The sequence below is a fragment of the Symphalangus syndactylus genome, chromosome 15 (assembly GCF_028878055.3).
Source record: "Symphalangus syndactylus isolate Jambi chromosome 15, NHGRI_mSymSyn1-v2.1_pri, whole genome shotgun sequence".
NCBI lineage: Eukaryota > Metazoa > Chordata > Mammalia > Primates > Hylobatidae > Symphalangus > Symphalangus syndactylus.
The window spans coordinates 88,789,634-88,808,605 of NC_072437.2; the positions used below are offsets into that span (position 1 = coordinate 88,789,634).

Here is an 18,972-nt window from a genome sequence, read left to right on the forward strand (position 1 = left end):
CCTTCTCACCATGTCCCCATGTGACAGGGAGTGAGAGAGCCAGCGCTCTGGTATCTCTCCTATAAGAGCTCCAATCCTATCAAGAGGGCCCCACCCTCATGAGTTCATCTTAACCTAATTATTTCCCAAAGGCCCCATTTCCAAATATGAATTTGGGGCATGGGGGCACAATTCAGTCCAGAGCAGTTCTTAGGTTAAAGGATATTTTTAGAATCTTGAAAAAGATCTGCATCCACCCTTGAGAGCATGAAATGACCAACTTTTCCTGTAAAGGGCAGATAGTAAATAATAAATGTTTTCGGCTTTGCAGGTCATATGGTCTCTGTGCAGCTACTCAGCCCTGCCACTGTAACACAAAAGCAGCCATGGACGATGTGTAAGCAAAGGGGCACAGCTGTGTTCCAATAAAACTTGATTTACACAAACAGGTAAGGGCCCAGATCTGGCCCATAAGCTGTATGTAGTTTGCTGACCACTAATCAGAGAGCTCAGAACATAATTTTTTTTTTTTTGAGACAGAGTCTTGCTCTGTTGCCCAGGCTGGAGTGCAGTGGCACGATCTTGGCTCACTGCAGCATCCGCCTCCCAGGTTCAAGTGATTCTCCTGCCTAAGCCTCCTAAGTAGCTGAGATTACAGGGGCACACCACCACGCCCAGCTAATTTTTTTTTTTTTTTTTTTTTTTTTTTTTGCATTTTTAGTAGAGACGGGGTTTTACCATGTTGCCCAGGCTGGTTTTGAACTCCTGACCTCAAGTGATCCACCCATCTCAGTCTCCCAAAGTGCTGGGATTACAGGCCTGAGCCACTGCACCTGGCCCATAATTTATTTTATTTTATTATTTTTAAGTTCCAAGGTACATGTGCAGGATGTGCAGGTTTGTTACACACATAAACGTGTGCCATGGTGCTTTGCTGCACGGATCAACCCATCACCTAGGTATTAAGCCCAGCATACATTAGCTAATTTTCCTAATGCTCTCCTTTCCGTCGACCCCCACAACAGGCCCCAGTGTGTGTTTTTCCCCTCCCTGTGTACATGTAGAACATAATTTTTTACCACAGCCATTTGAAGTGAACAGCAAAGCCTGTCTTCTTATAAGGGACAGTATCTAGAGGTACAAAACATAGAAATACCCCCATCCTTCCTTCAGATTCAACATTCGGCTGACATTTACCAAACACCCAGTATGTGCCATGCATGTTGCTAAGTGCCTTACATTTGTTATTTGATTTAATTCATTCCTTCCCACAACCCTGTAAGGTATTATTCCTTTTGCAGGAGATCAACGCTCAGTGAAATTCTAGCCCAAGGTCACACAGCTGGTGTGACAGAAAAGAATCCACCCTCCATTCTCATTCTGGAATAACGAGACGTTCTTTCGCAGAGGGCTCAGACCAAATCAAGACTATACGATACAGCCACTACGTCCTTCTGCTGCTGGGCTCCCTTGGAATAAAATCAAGAAAAGACTAAAGGTGGGCTTAATTTCACTACTCATTCTAAGCTTTTTTGCCCTTTTATTTCGAAAGCTCTGTCAAAACTCCAGATTTTCAGCTCAAAAGTAGTCATCTCTCATTACAGAATTTCCACCTAATGATTTGTATTCTTCCTGTGGAAGGAAGGTTACCAGATGCTCGTCTTACTTAGCTAGAAGAAAGGAGGTAATTGCAAACCACTGGACTTGCTTGTGGACCTCCAGCCCTCACTAGGATCACAGATGTGCAGAATTGTCAGCCACAAGGGCAGCACCTAGGCTTTGCCTATGTGGGGTGGACATGTTAGAATCAAGAGGGGATCTGTCTGTCTGGTTTGCAAAAGCATATTTAACATCGTAATCACATACTTTTAAAAAAATTAAAGTGATGCTTAAGAAAATAAAACAGGTAATCTCCTTGGCAGGTGTGTCAAGCACGAAGGCTGACAGGTGACCCTCTGGGGTGGTTGTGCTGCTGCCACCTGTTGAACAAAAAGGCCGTAGCTGGGGAGCAGAGCTGAGTCGAGAACCCAGGTCTCCAGGCTGCAGCCCCTGGGAGCAGCACAGTGCTGTAAAGAGGACACATCCCACGTTCAGACTCGAGCGCAGAAAGCTCGATGCTGTGTGCTTTTTGATAGCCCAGCCGCACAGAAACCTCCCCTGGTGTTAGCTTCTGGAGAGACAAAAGGGCCTGGGAGTCCCCCCAAAACAGGCTGGACAGGATAGGGGTGAGGTTTGCAGGTACCACTGACACTTCCCAGTTCCTGGGCCAGCTTTGGCCTGGAATCTCTCTCTGTAAGCTGCTTTGGAGAGCAGAGTTGGTTGGTGGATTCGGGGAGAGGCCCAGCTGTGATTCTTGGGAAGCCACGTGAGCCCTGTCTGCCAGCTGCCTGCGTCCTCCCTCTAAGTGCTGCCGTGGTGGCAGGCTGGGAACTGGCTTCAGGAAGCATCCGGGAGATGTTGCTGCTCTTGGCGCCTGAATTCCAGGAGCTGAAGGAGCAAATGACTGTTTCAATCCTTGTGCCTTATTTCCAGCCTCAGATACAACCTTGGTTCTATCAAAAGATGCAGGTGGGAAGTGACCAGGGGCTAAAATACATCTGGTTGGAAGTTGTTTTAACAACCAGTTGGGACACCAGATTCCTCCTAGCTATGATCACCATCACCTGCCAGGCCTCGTTGGCAGCTCTGGCCCCTGCTTGGCCCTGTGGCTCCAAGAGAGCAACATGATGAGATGAGACAGCAGGTGGCCCAGAGTGGGCAGGGGAAGCAGGTGACCACCTGTTACCAGAGAGGACTCTGAGCACCACACACATCTAGCTTCCTCAGCCTCAATGACTTCCCCCTCCCAGCTTGGCAGAGACTTTGGACCTCTCCTGGATACGGATCCCTGGAAGGTCTTCTGAATCCAGGAGATGACCAGGAACATGAGAAGAGATGTAGATATCAGTCACATCGCCATGTGAAAGCCATGGGAAAAGTCCTCTCATCTGTCAGATCCAGTTGCCTGCGAGTAAAGCTGGCACTATCTTTTTAATATTCAGATAATTTTTCTGAAATCCAAAGGAAAGGGAAATAAGCTCAATGCCTCACATGACACAGGCACTTTCCACATCACTGCTGCGCTCTGGAGAAGCTGCCTGTCCCTGGGGGGCTTAGCATTAGCTAGCTGCCCTGGCGTGTTCTCAGGCACGCCTGCTGGGCTGATGACTGTGATACCTGGTACTGGCTTAAACCTATATCATTTCACAAATTGTTCCTGAGAATGGCAAGCCAATTTGCTAGGCCCTCAGAGGCACCATGAAACCAACTCAAAACCATGGCCCCTGCTGCCAGATCCTCTGCAGGCTGCATAAGAGCCAGCTTGCACACTCCTGGGGACTGGGCATAGCCTGACACTTCCAACAGGGCTATACCCGGTACCAGGTGCCAACCATGAGGCCTGATGCAGCGTCTGCCTGGAATCATCCTTAAATGCCATCTCACATTCTCACAGTGATCCAAGGCAGCACTGCCTATGAGGAATGGGTGAAGAAAGTTCAATGGGAATGGAAAGAGGGACCTCATCAAAGATCCTGGAAGTACAGAGGGGGGTTTCGGCTTCCTGCATAGATCCCTGGAGCCTGGGACAGTGGAGGCTGCCTGCCCCTCCTTCCCCTCAGGCCTGCCCTGGCTCATTGAGTACTCAGTGCTGGTGAGAAGGAAAGATAAAGAAAGGGAGGGTGTACTGGGTTGCATAGTGTGCCCCCAAATTCATGTCCACCCAGAACCTCAGACTGTGATCTTATTTGAAAAGAGAGCAGATGTAACTAGTTAAAATAAGGTAAGGACATAAGGGATTATGGTGGGCCCTAAATCCAATGGCTGCTGTCCATATGAGAAGGTCACGTGAACACACAGGGAAGAAGGCCTGTGGAGATGGGGACAGAGATTGGGGACATGTGTCTACAGGCTAAGCGGTGCCAGCAACTGCCAGAAGCTGAGAGCGAAGCAAGAGACAAGTTTTCCCTAGAGCTTCCAGGGGAATGAACCCAGCCAACACCTTGGCTTTACACTTCTGGCCTCCAGAACTGGGAGAGAATTGATGTTTATTGTTTGAAGCCACCTGGTTGTTGGTACTTTGTTACAGCAGCCCAGCAAACACAAAGGGGAGGGAGGGAAGAAAGAAGAAAGGAAGGGAAGGAGGGAGGGAGGGAGGGAGGGAGGGAAGGAGGAAGGGAGGAAATGTTTTCTGAAAGCCTATTATATGCCAGATACCACATATGATATTTTCACATACATTTTCTCATTTAATCCTCCAAATAACTCTGAAGAGTAGATCTTGTTCAACCAATGAGAAAACTATGACTATTTAGGTCATTTGTCCTCAGTCATTAAACTAGAAAGAGGCAGAGCTAATGTCTTTGTTTTTTTTTTTTTTTTCTTGTTTTTTTTTTTGTCCTGTACCTTTTCCCCTCTGGGCCTAGGGAGTGAGCAGATAAACAAGATTAAAAAATCCAGTGCTAATACATCCACAGCAAAAACCATCCTGGGAGGACATGTACATTGTCAGTGGGACCATCCACACATGGTCCCCCTCCTATGACCCTGTCAATGGCATTTTCATGTCCAGGCAGATGGGAAAATATGCGATGGAGAGCAGACGGGGGAAGGGCCCTCAGCACGCTGCAGTGCACCCCACGTCCATTTCCAGGTAAGCACGAGTGTAGGTGGCATAGGTGGATTCTCAATGTTGTTCCTCCTGACACCCAGAGGTAATCATAGCAGACCATTCTAAAGGTATTGCAACACCTGTAAAGCCAACATCGAAGCCAAACATGATGGCAGTGGTGCAGACGGTGCTGCTCATCATTTTTGTCTGTAAGAAGCCTAAGGCCACTCAAATGGAAAGGGTCATACCTGAGCCCTCTCCTGGGTTAGAGTGCCCCCAAAATTCATGTCTACCAGGAACTTGTGAATGTGACATTGTTTGGAAATTGGGTAATCAAGTTAAAATGATGTCATTTAGGATGGACCCTAAATCCAATGTGCTTGATGTCCTAATGAGAAGATGGAAATTTAGACACAGAGACACAAATACAGAGAGAAGACAGCCACGTGAAGACAGAAGCAGAGACTGGAGTTATGCCGCCACTAGCCAAGGAAAGCCTGGGGCCACCCGAAGTTGGAAGAGGGAAAGAATTTTTCCTGAGAGCCTTCAGAGACAGCACGGCCCTGCCAGCAACCTGATTTTGGACTTCTGGTCCCCTGAACCACAGAGAATGAATTTCTGTAGTTTTAAGCCACCCAGGTTGTGATACAGTCGGTCCTCATTATTTGAGGATTTCATATTACAAATTTGGCTACTTATGTATCTGTAGCCCCGAAATCAATACTCACAGAGCTGTCAAGGTCATTCACAGACATAGAATTTCCACCGGCCAACATGAATGCTTCTAGCCAAGGTAGAACAAGGCTGTGCTCTATGTTCTTATTTTAGTTCAAACTATAACCAAGTGTCCTTCTTGCAGTCTATTTAGTGTCATCTTTTTCACATTTTTCTGCTTTTCTGTTGGTGATTTTGCTGTTTAGAATGAACCCCAAGTGTAGGCTGAAGTGCCATCTAGTGTCCCGAAGCACAAGAAGACTGTCACATCCTTCCAGAGAAAAAGCAGTGTTAGATTAGCCCTCCTTCAGGCATGAGTTACGGTATGGTTGGCCAGCAGTTCAATGTGAATGAATCAACTATGTATATTAAATATGTATTTTTTTCACAGAAGCACACATGAAACAAAGTTATGCATTGATTGGTTGGCAAAAATCTTGTGACCAGAGACTTTCAGGAAACTAACCCTGTATTTCCCCTAGGAACAATGGTTTGGTATTCACTAATTCAGTATTGCAGCAGCTTTATAGACTATAACCACTGCAAATAATGAGAATCAACTGGGTTTTGTTACAGCAGCTCTAAGAAAGCAAAACAAGTTCTTTCATACTTACCCAGAATGTTGCAGGCCTCTTGGATGAGCTTAATGGTGATGATGTCATCATACATTGCGTAGGTCATGAAGGCATCTTGTACTTCTGCAGAAGTTCTGGAGGAGAAATCGAGGTGCAGTGAATGCTCATCAGCTGGAGCTTTGCCCAGGAATATATCCACTGACCCAGCAAGATATAATATAGCAATAACCTTCTTGATCATAAGGAATGTGAGACACTGGAGTGTTTGGGTGCCAACTCCTCCAGGAAGCCTTCCCTGGACCTCAGTTTGAGCCTGGAGATCCCTTCTCAAGTACCCAGGATAGGCTATGCATTTCCTCAACTTATATAAAGATTGTTGGTCTTACCCACTAGCCTGGGCTCCTTGAGGATGAGCATTGTGACCTATTTTTATCTTTGAACCCCCAGCAAGTGGCACTGTACTGAGCACATGTTCAGAACTTAATATATGGTAGTAAATTGGAACTCAATGGTCATAGAGTCTTGTTCTCTGAATGGTAGAGCAGCTGCTTGAGTTTCTCACTGTTTTGCAGTGTAGTTGGCTATGTTGCAGGAGTTATGGACGGACTTTAGTCCTCAACAGCTAGCCAAGCCTGCTGAAAAGAGGCTTAGCCTGGGAGTCTGAGACTTGCACCCTTGGCTTGGCCCTTATGTGAGCCATCAAACTGTAGTTGGCAACTGAGTTAACAAATGGGGGAAGGAGGTTGGTCAGGGAATGCTTCTCTAAGAAAGGGAGATTTTGCTGAGACTGAAGGATAGAAAGGCAAAGAAGAGCCTTCTGGGCAGAGAGAACAGGCTTCTAGGCAGCAGAGAGCATGTTTGAAGAACAGAGAGGGGTCAGAGCATTCAAGCTTATCCAGAGCACACCATAGAATCTTGACATTGTGAGAAGTATGGAATTTTCTACATGTCCAATTTTCTAAATGTCCAATTTCTTACTGCACACTATTTCTGACTGCTGGGTTTCCAGTTTCTTCTTGAATGCTTTCAGTGACAACAAGCTTATTCCTTTGCAAGGCAGCACATTCCACTTACCAACTGTTCTCTTTGATGGAAATGTCTTTCTTATGTTCAGATGAAACCCCCTTCTGGGCCCTCATAATACCTCCTATTTATTGAGCATGTGCTTTTGGCCCAAGAGATGACCAGTTTATTACTTATCATTCCTGGTACTGTTGAGAAGGCTGATGCTCAGAGGGATTAAATGTCTTGCTATGGTCACCGGTTGACAAGAGAAGGATCTGGGCTCCGAACTTCAAAGCCCACCACAGCATATACTGTGCTGCTGGGAATTTACTCACTGGCCTTAGTTCTACCCTTTAGGAAAATGCAGACTGGGCTGGTCCCTCTTCTGGATACCTAACCTTCTAATGTTTGAGGATCCTTATTCATCACTAAATTTAACTATCTTTTTATCATCTTTCTGGACTTCATTCAATGTGGCAATTATTATTACCTGCCCTTCCTATCTGCCAGGAGTGTTGGTAAGGATAAAACAGGATAACAAATCTGAAAGAGCTTGGGGAAAATGAGAACCACCATGCAGATCCAAGGAGAGCTGTGATGACAATGAGAACAAAGGGGCTGCGTAGCGAGTGAGATGGTCACCAGGGCTGGGGTTTAGGAGACTTTGGTTCCAAGCTTATGCCTTACACAAATAAGCTCTAAGGGAAAATCACTTTCCCCCTCTGGGCCTTGATTTCTTTATCTGTAAAATAAAGGAAGTACTGGGCAAGATTCGTGTTTCTCCATCTTTTTTAACTTCTCTGCTACACACACATCCACTGGGGAGTCTCAGACAGCCCCAGAAACGCTTGTGCATGCAGTTGAGGATCCTGGACTAGAAGCTGCTTGAATTCTTCTTCACCTGTAAGAGTTCCTGTTTTGGCCCATGCCTATACAGTGCTTTCTAAGCATCTTTGGAGGCAGCTGTTCAGAGAAACCGGCTGTAGGCCTGCTCAGGCGAGGAGTGCTGTACACCACCCCTTCTGCCTAAGTGGGGCACTCTCCACCATGTTGGAGTTGCCTCTTACTCGCCCCCAGGGGCCCACAAGTCTCTGTGAAAACATGTGCCCTCCTTCTGTGCCTATAAGCAAAACAGAAACACATGGACAAGACCCCAGTTTAAACTTGACACATTGTCATAATGTGTTCTGAAGACCTTAGAAAGGGTTAAGTGACCTCCAGGACCGTCAGAAACATAACAAACTCTGTGGCACTCCCCGGCCCTCTGATGGGACCACCCATTCACCCATCTCTGGATCTGGCAGCCTGTTCTTTCCTGTAGGCCAAACTGATCATATTTTAGTGTCAAATATTTATTTGGGTTTGTATATAGGTTGCACGTTGCTGGGATGCCAGACGTGCCCAGACTGTTATGATTATACAGGGATTTTCAGCCTTGTTTATTGATCTCCACGATCCTGCATATAACATTTCCCACAGAGCCAGTGCACACTTGCATATGTAGTCATTCAAGCTGCTTTAGTAAAACAGTATGCTCACCAAGAATTTTTTTAAAATAAATAAACCAATTGATATCTTCCAATGAGATGACAAAGCCTCTCACATGCAGAGGAGAAAGAGAGAAAAATGACTATTGGAAAGCATTTTGAAGAGATCGAGAGTTGGGGATGCAAGAAATGTGAGAAATGAAGTAAGAGTTAGATGTTTCCAGCTCACACAAAGAGGAGTACCTGTCATGGAATATGAACAATGTCAGCCACATAGGTGCTTGTATGCATCCATGTGCAGGAGACTGAGGAATCAGTGTTTAATTGGCACCAGCAGGCATTCAATATATGTTCCTCTTTAGTTAGTTCCAACTAGCAATACCCAAAATATCTGAGCAGAAAATCAGGGCCAGCCTGCCTATAGCAGAGCAACTCACAGAGCAAAATAAATACACAGATTCCTGAGCCCCAGTAGGTGGTGTCTGAAAATCCATATTTTTTTAACCACTTGCCTCAGATGACTGTCCAGGTTTGAAAACCACTGCACAGAAACACTTTCTAGGATTCAGTCTGGCAAGGCAACAGGTTACAAATGATACATTTTACGTGGTTCAACCTTACTAAACTGATGTAATGGTTTTTCAGAGTCCAGGGTGAGCTACAAAGCCCATAGGAAAAATGAACAGCACTTTGTAGCAAGATTCAGGCCAAGAGAATGGGATCAATTTAAGCCATAGGAACTCATTTTTTCAACAGCTCTCTTAATGGTAGGTGGGGAATTCACATAACAAACTTGCCTGTCAATGTGTGACTCAAGGTGTATTTGGGGAAAGGGGGGCCCAGAGAGGCAAAAGATTTGTCCTGGTGTCACGACCATCTGGAATTTAGAAAAAGCACCAGACTGTCTTTGTAGCCTGTCCTCCAGCTAGCCTGTCTGGCTCCCCACAGCTTTCTTAATAAAATCCAGACTTCTTAGGTGGACATACCCAGCTCCACGACCCAACCTCTGCACCCACTCCTCACCTCCAGCCATTTCTCCCATACATCCATTCCTCCAGCTACTCAAGCTCCTCTCTTCCCTGCCTTCCCACAGGCTCTGCTCCACTAGAAAAGCTCTCACTTTCCCTGATCTGGCTAACTTGATCCTTCCTTCCCAACTCAGTGTCAGAATCCCGATTCTGGACATTCTCAGCCACTTGCAGATCCGGGCGTCCCTGCTTTTCGGCCCCCGTCCGAGTCTCTGTATCACCTGTCTTCGTGCTAACTGCGAGTGGAATTGATTTGCCCATCTGCATGCTTCCTAGACTACCAAGTTGAAGGATCGTGACAATGTCATTTGATTTAATATCTTCAATACCTAGCCTTGTACCTGGCACACAACAAGTACTCAATAAATAATTGTAAGATAATTTAGGTGAGAGACCTAACTTGACAGAGGCTCACAGACTCTGTGTCAGGGGGAGACCTAGGAGTTAACCCTGGCTCTACCACCATCTAGCTGGATGACTTGGAGCAAATCTCACTGTGCCTCCATTTCTTCATTTTTACAATGATAGTATTCAATTAGGTCATTGTTGTCATGAAGACTGTCATGTCTGGTCCTCCCCTTCTCTCCCTCAGCCACTAATGATGTCTCCTTCCTTGACCTCTGATTCACTTAGAAGGATGCTTAAGGCATTTAAGCCAGCAGTTCTCAAAGTATGACCCATGGAACCCCTGCGAATACCTACGGTGTTTTTAGGAATCCATGGGGCCAAACTATTTTCAAAACCAAATTAAGACATTATTTGCTTTTTGTACTGATTGGTGTTTGCACTAATGGCACATAAGCATTGGTGAGTAAAATTTGGTGCCTTATAGCATGAATTAAGACAGTGGCACAAAACTAATACATTCTTTATTATATTCTTTTTTAAATCTTCAGTATATTATTTATAGTCGTCATATTCCTCACTGTCACATATGTGCAGTAAAAAAAAAAAATGCCAGTTTCACTTTAGGTTGTTCATTTTGAGGTAGTAAAAATTAACAATGTTATGAAATCTTGACCCTGAGTATATATCTTTTGAATATTTTGTGTAACAGAATGGGAAGTACATACTCAAAGTACTTTTCCTATATGCAGGAGTGTGAATGGTCACTTCCAGGAAAAGTACTTACACGATTGAGTCATGAGCTGAATTAGCCACTTTTTTTAATGGAACATCATTTCCACTTAAAAAACCACTGTCAGACGAACTATGGTTACTCAGACTTGGATATTTGGCACACATTTTCTTAAGAAAAGAACAAAGTTAGCGTGTCACTTCAAGGAAAATAACTGGCAGAATGTGTTGCCAATGACAAAACTCAAGTTTGGGGGGAAAAAATTGCATCTTATACTGTAAGCTTATTAGCATCCTAATCCTTAGAGGCTAAGATGATGATGATATTGACAAATGCAATTTTGATATTGTATAGTGAAACATGTCAACATTTGTAAGATTAGCACAAGTCAGTTAGCTAATAGTTTCCAAATAACTCATGCAAGCTAGTACAAAATGATGCTAAAAAATTTCTATCCAAGTGTAACACAGATCAAGAGATTTTAATATAACAGAGCATGAAGAAGGTCATCAGTACAGTTACAGATTCAACATTATAACTGACCTTTGAGAAAATACCACTTGTCAAGCTTTTGTGAGGTTTAAAAGAATAGGCACAATTATCTGAGAAGAGTGGTACATTCTTCTTCCTTCCATATTTTCTTCATAAGTTTCGACCAAAATCATATTACAGAATACATGCATTGTGGAAGATGGAATCCCACTTCCATTACTTCTATTAAGTCAGATATTAAAAGAGATTTCCAGAACTGTAAAGTAATGCCATCTTGTCATTAATTTATTTGAATAATATAGTTATTTATCGTAAAAATATGTTACACTAACATGTAATATTATGTATTATAGCATAATTATATTATATATTATAACATATAATTATTTTAGATGAATTTTAAAATGTTTTTTTAAATTTGTTTTAATTTCTAATACCATAAATACGCATAGATTAAACAAAAGCTCTGTGGGGTCTTCAATAATTTATGAGAGTATAAAGGCTTCTGAATACCAAAGTGTTTAAGAACTTCTGATTTAAATCAAGAGTGATTCAGGTTTGCTTTAGAAGCTAATGAAGCTGAGGCTTCCAGGACAGGCAGGAAGCAGCCTCACCTGGCCCCCTCTAGCTTGGAGCCATCCCCAGCCTGAGGGGTCACCTTATATGCCCTGGTAGTGGTCCTGCATGCCTGCGGGTGGGGCTGCAGACCACCCAGTCCTCAGGACCATTTGCTTCTGGTAGACTCAACACACATCCAGACTCTACTCTGACCCCCAAAAGGCATCTGAAAGAGAGGCTGCACATTCCCAGTGGGGACTGCCTGGTCCAAGAGGACTTGCCTAAAAGTAGGGGAGAGGGGTGGAACAGGTCGAGGGAGATCAAAGGCTGCAGTTTTCCCAGGACTTGCCACCAGGAAAGAAGAACACTTCAGCAAGAAACTGCTGAGAAAGTTATGGATGTGCATAAAGAAGTTTGTCTAAGCTAACAATGAAAACAAAATACAATAAATACAATTTTCAGCCAGCCATACTAGAATATTCATTCTATCCTCTTTATAGAAAATGACATTATAAAATCATTGTCTGATGAACAGAAAAAGCAAAATACAGCCAAAGATGCAGAAAAGTATTATAAAAGAGGGTTAGTTAATTTATGATACCAATAATAAAACATGTTTCCAGCTTTTGATGTTTATGTTATCCTTCAGCTTTAAAGTTTTCTTCCTTAATTCTAAAAAAAGTACTTATTTTTGTAGCTAAATTTTTATTGGTAATTATATTTTAAAGGAGGCTTCCCAAATTATATAAGCTTCAGGCCTCATGATATCTGTTTCTACTCCTACTAAGTTTATCTTCCAGGCCCTGCGCAGTGGCTCACGCCAGTAATCCCAGCACTTTGGGAGGCCAAGGTGGGCAGATCACTTGAGGTCAGGGGTTCGAGACCAGCCTAGCCAACATGGTGAAACCTTGTCTCTACTAAAAATAAGAAAATGAGCCAGGTGTGGTGGCGTATGCCAGTAATCCCAGCTACTCAGGAGGCTGAGGCAAGAGAATAGCTTGAACCCCAGGAGGCAGAGGTTGCAATGAGCCAAGATTGCCCCACTTCATTTCAGCCTGGGCGACAGAGCGAGACTCCATCTCAAAAAAAAAAAAAAAGAAGAAGAAAAAAAAAATTTGTCTTCCATATAGTCCTACTAAACAAAAGTATTTCTCAAGCTTTACCTTTGACAGCTTTTGTTAGAAAAAAATACTTCTGCTTTGTATATTTAATATTATAATATTCACTATATTTTTAGAATTTCCCACAGATATTCTCATATGATCTTTTGGAGGCTGAGTCCTCTAGGTGAAATGCTCCGACCAGATTGATTTCTAAGGGCCCTTCTGGCTCTGAGGGGCTGTGGTTTCAGGCAGCTAGATGAACCAGGAAAAACATTTGTGGCCAGGAAAGGGACAGAAGTGGGGAGACAAGCAACATTTTTGGATCAAAGTTAAAAATAAAAACTCTCTGCTTTCAGCTACTTTTTAACTAGACTTTATTTATGGGAAAAGTAGGTAACATGGAGGGACAGGGGCTTTCGGTCTTGAAGAGGGGGTAAGAAACTTGGTGAGTCAATTGGATGGACGAGGGACAGCAGAAAAGGGAATGAGTTAATTCTGACTTTTTCTGGCTCAATTAGTTTTGCAATATACTGGGCTTGAAGGAATGCTTCTCAGGATGTCACAATATTAACAGCTTTCTTTTTTTTTTTGAGATGGAGTCTCACACTGTCGCCCAGGCTGGAGTGCAATGGAGCGATCTCGGCTCACTGCAACCTCTGCCTCCCAGGTTCAAGCGATTCTCCGGCCTCAGCCTCCCAAGTAGCTGGCATTACAGGCGCCCGCCACCACACCTAGCTAATATTTTTGTATTTTTAGTAGAGACAGGGGTTTCACTACGTTGGCCAGGCTGGTCTCGAACTCCTGTCCTTGTGATCTGCCCGCCTTGGCCTCCCAAAGTGCTGGGATTACAGGCGTGAGCCACTGTGCCCTGCCAGCATTTCCTATTTAGCAAGAACAAAAATCCCAAGGATTCATAATCAGGGATCCTTGATTTTTTTTAGATTGTAGCGTTCTTAGAGATTCTGATGAAAACTATGAACCCTCTCCCCAGAAAATACATATAGTCACATGTACACGACATTTTAATAGATGACTTCGGAGGGTTCTCAGACCTTCTCAAGCCTATCCATGAATCTTTGGTTAAGAACCCATGACATAGAGAGAAGCCATGTAATCCCACCCAGCTCTCTCCTTAAATGGGTTGGTTGGGCTTGGTAGTCATCCATCCACCTCTCATTCATTTATTCATCTTCCATTCATACACACATGAATCATCCAACCATTCATTCCTTTTTCATGTATTTATTTATACAGTGGAGAATATACATCAGTCCTGATGGCTCTACCCATTACTTCTTCTTAGAGACCCCACCCTCCAAAGTCCATCTGAATGGGATACATATGGACTCCAGACCAAAGACCATCAAACCCTCTTTCTCAGGCATCTGCAATTGAGGTACTGAGAAACAGCCAGTCTGATGATGGTGATCTCTTGAATCCAAAGGGCATATAGAAAAGCTTGGAAGAAACAGAAATTAAGTCCAATCATGGTGGCATATACCTGTAATCCCAGCAGTTTGAGAGGCTGAGGCAAGAGGATCACTTAAAGTCAGGAGTTTGAGACCAGCCTGGGCAACAAAGCAAAGCCTGTCTCACCAAAAACTAGGATAACCAGGCACAGTGCCACGTGCCTCTTATCCTAGCTACTCAGGAGGCTGAGGCAGGAAGATCATTTGAGCCCAGGATTTGTGGCTGCATTGACCTATGAACATGCCACTGCACTCCAGCCTGGGTGACAGAAAAAAAAAAGGAACAGAAATTAAAAGACTTGCAGAGAGAAGAGAGAACCAGGAAAATAGAGTAAACGTGAAGGGAGACGCAGGGTTGGAAACAGGCCTGCTGACTTTCTGTTTCCTCTGAGATTTCTCTGTACTTCCTGCAATTGAGCTCTGTTAGAGTCTTCTGAATCTTTATAGTAACTCCTTTAAACGTTAGCTTACATAGTGGATTGCTGATCCTTGGAAGCAAAATCCTGGACTAAGTTCTGCAACCAAAGTGCCAAGGGGATGTTAGCCGCCTCACCTGTGTTAGCTGCCTCAATCCTCACAAGTGGATGAGATGAGCACCATGATTATCTCCATTCGCAAGTGAGCACACCAAGGCTCAGAAACTTCAGTATCCCACTGCCATTAGAAGAAAAGTTCAACTCCTTCTCATCTTCTACACTTTTATATGTTCTGATCCCTAAAACCCTCTCCACCTTCATCTCCTATCAGACTCCTCATATATGATATTCCAAGCATGTTAGATTTTTTTCTGGGTCTCAACTTCACTGAGCTCAGTCTGACCTCAGGACCTTTGCACTTGCCATTTTCTCTGGAACACATATAACTTCTCTGTCTCGAGGCTGGCTCCTTCCTTCCTTTCAGTTCAAACATTACCTTTACCAAGAGGTTTTCTTTAACCAACTCAGGGCAACTGGCATCTTCTCTCCCCAGTCACCACTAAATACTCTAAATTTAGCTCTTTGCACAACCTGAGTTTTATTTGTTTATTTGCCTGTTTACTGTCCTCCACATTGGAATACATTCCCAGGGAACAGAGCCCTTGCCTATTCCCTTTGCCTCTATTCCCAGTGGCTGAAACTTTGTTCAGCACATCCTAGAAGCTAAATACTTGAATAAATACATTTGCCCAAGTCAAACAGCAAGTAAGCAATCCAGGCAAAATGTAAAGGTTTATCTGATTCCGAAGGCCTTACTCTTCCTAATCCATTAGTTCCTTCTCATTGTTAAGTTTCAATAAAGGTTTTAACCAAAAGATTATAAACAAGCAATTTAGGCCAGGCAGAGTGGTTCACACCTGTAATCCCAGCACTTTGGGAGGCTGAGGCAGGAGGATCTCTTGAGGCCAGGAGTTCACAGACTGGGCAACATAGAGAGATTTTGTCTCTAAAAAAAAAATTTTTTTTTTAATTAGCTGGACATGGCGGTGCATTCCTGTAGTCCCAGCTACTCTGGTGGCTGAGGTGGAAGGATCACTTAAGCTCAAGGGTTTGAGGCTACAGTGAGCTGTGATCGTACCACTGTACTCCAGCCTGAGTGACAGAGTGAGACCCTGTCTCTTAAAAAAAAAAAAAGTGATTTATAATTAGAAATCTACAAATCTAGACTATAAGAGAGGAAAATAACTGCAAGCAAAGGAGGAGAAACATCTGTTTCCTATTTCATGTTAAAATAAAATTTATGTCATAAGGTCTGGAAACATGCTTCATTTTACCTAATCATTTCTTCTTAAAATTTCTGTAGGAATTGATGGGTTTTTTCTTTCTTAGCTGAAATTCTACTCTAAAAGCATTAGGAAATTTGTTATTTAAATTTGGCCTGAAGCAAATCCTTTTGCACAGCCAATAATCTCGCCTTAATTTCTCCTTTAAAAGCTGAGTTTTCTGCACTAGTTTTTTTTTTCTTTTTTTTTTAGTAAATTCTAATATGATGCAATTTTCATAGCTGGTGGACTTCTTAAATTGGCTTTATTTTTGGCTTAAAGATGCATTTCCATTGCAATCGTATAGATGTCTAGTGCTCTGTATACAAACATCCTGAGACCCAATTAAGCAGATAATTGAGACTTCGAGATGAAAGAGATAAAACCTAATGACACATGCGCAGGATGTGCCCTGCTGGGTTCTCTATTCCCAGACATATTTCTCTGGTTCCCTTGCATTCTTGTACCCTCATTCAAATGTCCTTTATCCCCCTGGAGGTCATGTGGATTCCTGTTTGTTTGGGAATGCTATGAGAACTGCTCTTCTAAAGGAAGAAAGAGACGACATTCCAGCCTTTCAGAGAGGTCGCACCAAGGATGCAAAAAGGAAAAAGTCTCTTCCATCCACTTACATATGGAAAGCTGGGGATTTTTTCCCCCTTGATTTGGAAAGATATGCTGAATATCTCAACCAATGAAGGTTCTAGCAGCTGGCCATGCTACCTGTGTTCAGTCATACCCGGAGGGTGAGAGTCCCTCCTTAAACAGCACATCTCAGCTACCTGTCATAGGCAGAGCTGAACGCGTCATTTTACCTCTGCTCATGTCTAAGTGCTCTGGCTATTTCTGGCTATTTTCAATGATTTCCAGAGCCCTGGCCTTTCTCCTAGGAAGGACAGGTTCTTCTAAGCAGCAGCCGAGCTGAGGCTAAAGGTCCTAACCAGGAAATCACATAGTAGAAGATTCATAAGTCAAAAATCAATCAACAAAAATCCATCTCTACCCCTCACGGCCTGGTCCCTAGCATTTATGAGGGTTCCTCAAGGCAGGGTTAGACAGTGGCCCACACTGGGTGTCAGGAGATCAGACTGAAATGAGGAGTGGAGATAAAGCCATTCAGCAAATCACACTAACTTTAGGAGGCAAGGTCTCTGGGCAAAGAGAAAGCCTTTGAGGAACATCTGCTTCTTCAAGATGGAAAGCATCATTATCTGACCAGCAGCAAAGTGGTTCTAATAGTGTCAAGTATAATGTAATCTTAATGTAGCACCTATATCTCAGAGGAGGAGGAAGGATGCTTACTGACTTTCTACTAGGTACTTCTGTGTAGACTGCACCACTCAATTCTCTCCTTAACCCTGGAAGATAGGTACATTATTCCCCCTTTATCAATGAGGAAACAGAGCTTCAGAGAGGTGAAGCAACCCGCTCAGGATCACAGAGCTCTGAGCAGCAGAGCCCAGATGCAAATCCAGTCCAATGGGATGCACGCCACTGCCCCCACCTCTCCCCCAACCCACGTGAGGACCAGCATCTCGAAAATAAGCCAATACCAAGCACTGAAGCAGCCATTATGCAACAGCAGCTTGCATTTGTTGAGTGCTCATCCTGGGCCACTCATTTTTTCTAAGTGCCTGGTTTGTATCATCAATCTCATGTAACACTTGCAATAACCCCATGAGGTTAGCTACTTTTATTATTTTTCTTTTCAGATGAAATACCTGGGTCGCAGAGTGGTTAAGTGCCGTGCCAGGGTCATACATACTGTAGGCCTTGCTTCTGGGCTTTGAGTTCAGCATTGTAGCCCCAGAGCCCCCGCTGAATCCAACGACTCTTCCATTCCTTGCAACAATGCCCTGTTTCTGAGAATGTGAGTATCCTATTTCCCAAGTTGGTTCCCCACCCCACCCTGCAGCGTGCACCCAACAGCTTGGCTGAGCCTGCCGTCTCTCCTTCCTCCTCCTAAGACTGCTCACCCTCTGCATGGGAGCAGCTGATCCTCTGGAAGGCCCAGGTGTGCATGGCTGGAGCTGACCTGCCCCTGTCAAGTCTGTAGCAGAGGAAACGATCCCAGTTTCCCATCTGACATGGCCCTTCAGTACCCTAGTTCCTGTGTTCCGGGCATACCTGTAATGTTTCCACAGATTCTAAAGCCATCCAGGCCAAATGGCTTATATGCTTCTTCAATCCTTCAGTGTTTTTTCGCAGTACCAGGCCTACTATGGGAGCTCAGTAAACACATGTTTAAAGACACACCTCTCTTATTTCACCCAGAGCCCCTGAAAATGAATTCCCGCGTGGTGGCGGGTGCCTATAGTCCCAGCTGCTCGGGAGGCTGAGGCAGAACAATCATTTGAACCCGGGAGGAGGAGGTTGCCGTGAGCCGAGATCACGCCACTGCACTCCAGTCTGGGTGACAGAGTGAGACTCCATCTCACAAAAAAAAGAAAAAAGAAAATGAATTCCCGTTGCCAGTTGCTCTTCCTTTCCCCAGGTAGAATGGCCTAATAGAAAGAGGAGTCTTTGCAGTTACAGACCTGGATTTGTGTCCCCACCCCAGCCCCCTTATGCACTGTGCAGTCTTCAGCATCATCCTCTCCGGGACTGTTCCCTCTTTGGTGAAGCAGGGCAATACCTTGCCTTGCAGTGTTCTTGTTGGGCTTTCATAAGACTGTTACATAAGAGGCGTGGCCCAAAGTAAGTGCTTAAAATAAGAAGACTGCTTTTTCCTGTCCTCTATTCTTACTGAGTTTAGCCTTTACAACACAATGGCTGTTACAAAAAAATAAAAAAGTCTTCAGATGCTTCTCTTCCCACGGCCGCATAGGGGGCTGAAAAGGAGCACTTTAAGGTTCTGACAGCGCATCCTGGCCCTGTTGCCCCCTTGCTGTGCAGTCTTGGCCAAGTCACTTAACCTTTCTGGGCCTCAGTTTCCTCACCTGTCAACTGAGAAGATCTGGGCTAAATAATCTCTCAAGGGTCCACGAGTCCAAGGTTTCTCTGATCACAGTTACTCAGTGCTCCTACTTAAAATATTTGGAAATGAGTATTCTTCGCCTCTATGAGGCCAGAGCTCCTTTTTCCCATCTAAACTTGTG

The 18,972-nt window shown here is 44.1% G+C and overlaps 1 protein-coding gene across 1 annotated transcript in view; it reads right to left on the reverse strand.

Annotated features, from left to right (window-relative positions):
• Positions 1-18,972, reverse strand: part of LOC129463770 (guanylate cyclase soluble subunit beta-2-like) — a 76,535-nt gene that overhangs the window by 48,388 nt on the left and 9,175 nt on the right. Inside the window, 1 exon segment of the mRNA XM_063618513.1 lies at positions 5,956-6,050. Within this exon segment, the coding sequence (XP_063474583.1) occupies positions 5,956-6,050 (95 nt within the window).